The 3,959-nt window shown below is 25.2% G+C and overlaps 1 protein-coding gene across 7 annotated transcripts; it reads right to left on the bottom strand.

Annotated features, from left to right (window-relative positions):
- Positions 1–211: 211 nt before the first annotated feature.
- Positions 212–3,569, bottom strand: LOC126844704 (uncharacterized). Of its 7 annotated transcripts, none has more exons than XM_050583087.1 (10): positions 3,467–3,569; positions 3,324–3,335; positions 2,937–2,966; positions 2,536–2,550; positions 2,072–2,104; positions 1,687–1,707; positions 1,194–1,238; positions 888–926; positions 578–614; positions 212–315 (listed from the first exon to the last, which is right to left on the bottom strand). In XM_050583087.1, the coding sequence occupies exons 1-10, from the start codon at positions 3,531–3,533 to the stop codon at positions 246–248; spliced, it is 369 nt and encodes a 122-aa protein (XP_050439044.1). In that variant the 5' UTR covers positions 3,534–3,569; the 3' UTR covers positions 212–245. The 7 variants fall into 7 exon arrangements, with proteins under 7 accessions (XP_050439044.1, XP_050439050.1, XP_050439066.1 ...); XM_050583093.1 differs by having other exon boundaries at positions 578–611; XM_050583109.1 differs by lacking the exon at positions 2,536–2,550.
- Positions 3,570–3,959: the final 390 nt, after the last annotated feature.

Genomic DNA, 3,959 nt, shown 5'->3' with positions numbered 1-3,959 from the left:
GACATATTTGTGATTTAGTGCATTGGTGTATGACTAACGGGTTACTGATTGAACAAACATACAAAACATCATTTCAATATATTATTATATATTTTTATTATAATTTCAATAAAACACACAAAATCTTTTCAATACTTTTTCGTAAAAAAGTAAATATACAATTATTCAGAAATGTAATAACAATATTACAACTTTGTAATATTTTCAATAGGTTTGAAATAAATATAAAAAATTAAACAGTAAGATTATTCATGGCCGGATGTGGAAATGTGTCCGAGACCAATTGCAGCAATATATATATGAAAAAAAAATAAACTATAATATTATATTTTATAATAACTATTATCTATTTAGTTTACACAATTTTTCATAAAAATTGGTATCGACTATTGTGGAGAGTTAAATTGAAAAATTTTAATAAAACTAAATATTTCTGTTTAATACTTATTGAGAAAATTCAAGTTCTAGGCAGAGGTTTTGTTATATCAGGGGTTTTTAATCAGTGTCCATCAAAATCACTTGAAAACAATTTTTCGGTGCGAATCTGAGGGTAGATAGAATCCAGCGGAGTACTTACTATTGATTATTATGCCGGCTTGGCCAAGGATAAGCTGCTGAAACATAAAAAAAAGTAACTCAAATACTTGTTTCTCCGTTTTATTTATATTTTTTAAGTACATATAACAGCATTGTAATTGTTAATTATCGATTAAAAGTGTTTAGCCGTGTTTAGTGTTTACTACGAACTATAGTAATTATTTTACAACTAGAAGTTTTTTGCATTCAATTAATTCGGATACACTAATAATATTTCCGTCATACCGTCATTTAATATATACTTTTATGTAATGTAAAGTTATTCAATATAATAATTTACATGAACTTACCGGGAGTAACGGTAGATGATAAAGGTTGTGGAAATGTAACTGAAACATAGAAAAATTCAATTACTTGTTTTTTTGTTTTATTTGTATTTTTCAAGTGCCCATTTATTAGTCAGTAGGACAACTGGTATTTTTTATATTAAATTTATTTGGAGGCACTAACATTATACGTCATACATTTATTTTATAAATAGGTACTTTTATCTAACCTTCAGTTAGTTCATAACTCATTTTCTCATTTGTCATATTTGTAAAATTCTCCCTTTCTTAATGTAAAATGTATCAATAAATAAATATTCATAGACTTACAACTACCAGTAGCTGTTGGTACTGAAGGATTATTTATTGTTCCACCTGAAACATAGAAAAACAATATTTCTAATGCTTGTTTTTATATTCTATCTTTTTTTAGTACATAAATTGGTGTAATTTATTTTAATTGATGATTCAAATCGTTTCACTTTGTTAAGTTAAACGATAACCACAAATTAGTTTTTGAATATTTTTACAACAAGACAAATGATATTATAATATGCTAATGAACAAAGTTATTATTTTTTTCAACAATGTTAGGCATTTATAGTATTTTATACAAATTTCAAGCCATCAATAGCGTATTTGATAATATTAAAAAAAAATCCCTGAAACTGTAAATAATAAACGGAGAAAATATATTCACTATTTCAGAGAATCATATTGTGCCCTCAAGAACACTAAGAATTTTTATTTGTTTTTTCTTTATATTTAAGACATTGGAATCCGACCACCAAATAAAAATAGTAAAATGTAGTAAATAACTTACCAGATTGTCCACCAGAAAAAGCTAAAACATGGAAAATAAATAACTATAATACCTATATAAAAATGCATATAAAACTATTGTAATAAAGCATTTAAACATTTTTTTTTTTAATTACTTAATTTTTATTTAATTTATTGTATAAACTTATATTATAACGTTTTATACTATTTTTTTTTTGTACCTATACATAACATATTCACTACAATATTTAATACAAAGAAACCCTGAATCGGAAAAATCGAAACAGAGAACATAATGTGTTCATGATTTCATTGAATCCTGGGCACTCAAGAACTCTAAGAATTTTTTTTTGTTTTTTCTTTATATTTAAGACATTGGAATCCGATCTCCAAATAAAAATAGTACAATGTAGTAAATAACTTACTAAACTGTGAAGGTGACTGGGTATTAGGTTGACCTAAAAATAAATAATTATAATATATTATATTGATGAATATAAAACTATTGTAATAAAGCATTTGAACTTTTTTTTTTTAATTTCATAGTTTTATTTCATTTATAATTTTAACTTATATTATTACATCTTACAATATTTTTTTTTGTACATATTTTAATCTTTTGTAGATTTTATGTTCGATACTTCGTCAATGTAATTAGATAGAAGTTATACAAAAAAAATATTTTTGTTTTTATTGGTTATTTATTTTCGTATGAGTAGTTTGATTTATTTATTTACTTATTAGCAGTACCTATCTAATATAAGTTTACACTTGAGTCCGTAAATGTATAAGAAACATTACTACAAACATTATATTTATATTTTCCTAACATTTATGACATAAGAATCTGATCAACAAAAAAAATAGTACAATTTAGTTTAAAACTTACTAGGTTCAATGTAATCTGAAACATGAAAATGAGTATGTTTAATATAAATAAATAATATAAAACTATTGTAATAAAGCATTTAGTTTGTTTTTTTTATTTCTTAATTTCTTATTATTATTAAGTTTTTTACAAAATTTGTTTTCTGCCCATTCTAAATAACGCCAATGGTTTCTATAGTAACGGCTGATAACCGTTCGCACTATGCACATTGAGAGTCTAGTTTTTTGGCATTTTCGGTACTTTAGATGTGGGATCAAACATATTTTTTACGCATACTAAACCTATGCACATTAGCCTTCTTTTTTTACAAGCGGGTAAAAATTGTTTGGTTAGGTTAGGTAAGAAAACAACGCCCCTTTATAAATATAAAGGTTTTCATGAAAATAACTATATTGACTTACCTCCTCCTCTGGGTAGTTCTTTATCTTGCTCTGAAACATCGAAAAAATAACCTTGTCTAAATACTTATTTAATCCATTGGATAACTTTTCTAATTACTACTTATTAAGTTGTATCTAAAAAAGTTGTATTAAGGTTATACCAAATACTGATTTTCTTTAACTCACTAACACGTACGTATGAATTTATTATTCTATTCATAATTATTAAGTTAAATTATGTATCAGATAAAATTTCAGATAATGATTTTATATTAGTGTGTGACACATACATTTCACAATACTTAACTCGATGAATTTAGACTTTGTTAAATAGGGCCTACACTTTTCTTTTTTAGTCAAATTCTTCTATCAACGAATACAAATAGTACAACTTAATTTAAAACTTACCTCCATTAACGCCTGAAACATGAAAAGTAAAACTATTGTAATATCGCTCTTAGAAAATATTACCTACACTTTTTCTAAAAAACGACCTAATTCGTTTTTATTATATTATACTATTAATTTTTATACTCAATGTTTGTATGTACCTGTAGATGTTGACAGCACAACCAAAACCACTGCTGATAAAAACAAAAAGCTGCCTTTGAAATGCATATTTAAGATATAAATGTATAACACCAAAGAAGCAAATTAATCTCAATGCTAGGTTACCGGTGAATTTGCTAACGTTTTATACCCAAAATGGTTATAATTAGTATTACAATGTAAACAGGTTAAAAAAAATATTATGAGGAAATGACATACAAAACACGACGGTTGTTGTTTGTTTTTATCTTTTAAAGCGTATTTGATGTTAGTGATTTATGATATTCTTCCTGAAATGTTGAAGTATTATTTGACCAATATAGTTTAATATTACAAATATTAGCATAAAGTTTCCGTGTATTATTATATTCTTCATGTTTTTAAGCTATCTCTTCCGTCGTCGCCAAACGGTTTGAACAGATAACCTACATAATATTATGTCAATAATAAAATCTTAACTGATGACAGTGTCAATATCGTGTTTAATTCCGTACG

Source organism: Adelges cooleyi, unplaced genomic scaffold, assembly GCF_023614345.1.
Source record: "Adelges cooleyi isolate 19-005CV unplaced genomic scaffold, UGA_ACOO_1.1 ACOO_flye_CR_arks_rails_tigmint_CR_PRNA_108, whole genome shotgun sequence".
Taxonomy (NCBI): domain Eukaryota; kingdom Metazoa; phylum Arthropoda; class Insecta; order Hemiptera; family Adelgidae; genus Adelges; species Adelges cooleyi.
The sequence above is the reverse complement of the archived record's forward strand: the minus strand, read 5'-3'. Positions and strand labels throughout refer to the sequence as shown.

What these genes read in the sequence shown, in the direction of transcription:
- LOC126844704 (XM_050583087.1), bottom strand. Translation starts at nt 3,533, where the DNA reads ATGCATTTCAAAGGCAGCTTTTTGTTTTTATCAGCAGTGGTTTTGGTT. An exon ending in TTTTTCTGGTGGACAATCTG is followed by an intron (nt 1,239 to 1,686) that starts GTAAGTTATTTA and finishes TCTATGTTTCAG; the next exon opens with GTGGAACAATAAATAATCCT. An exon ending in AGCCGGCATAATAATCAATA is followed by an intron (nt 316 to 577) that starts GTAAGTACTCCG and finishes ATAATATTATAG; the next exon opens with TTTATTTTTTTTTCATATAT.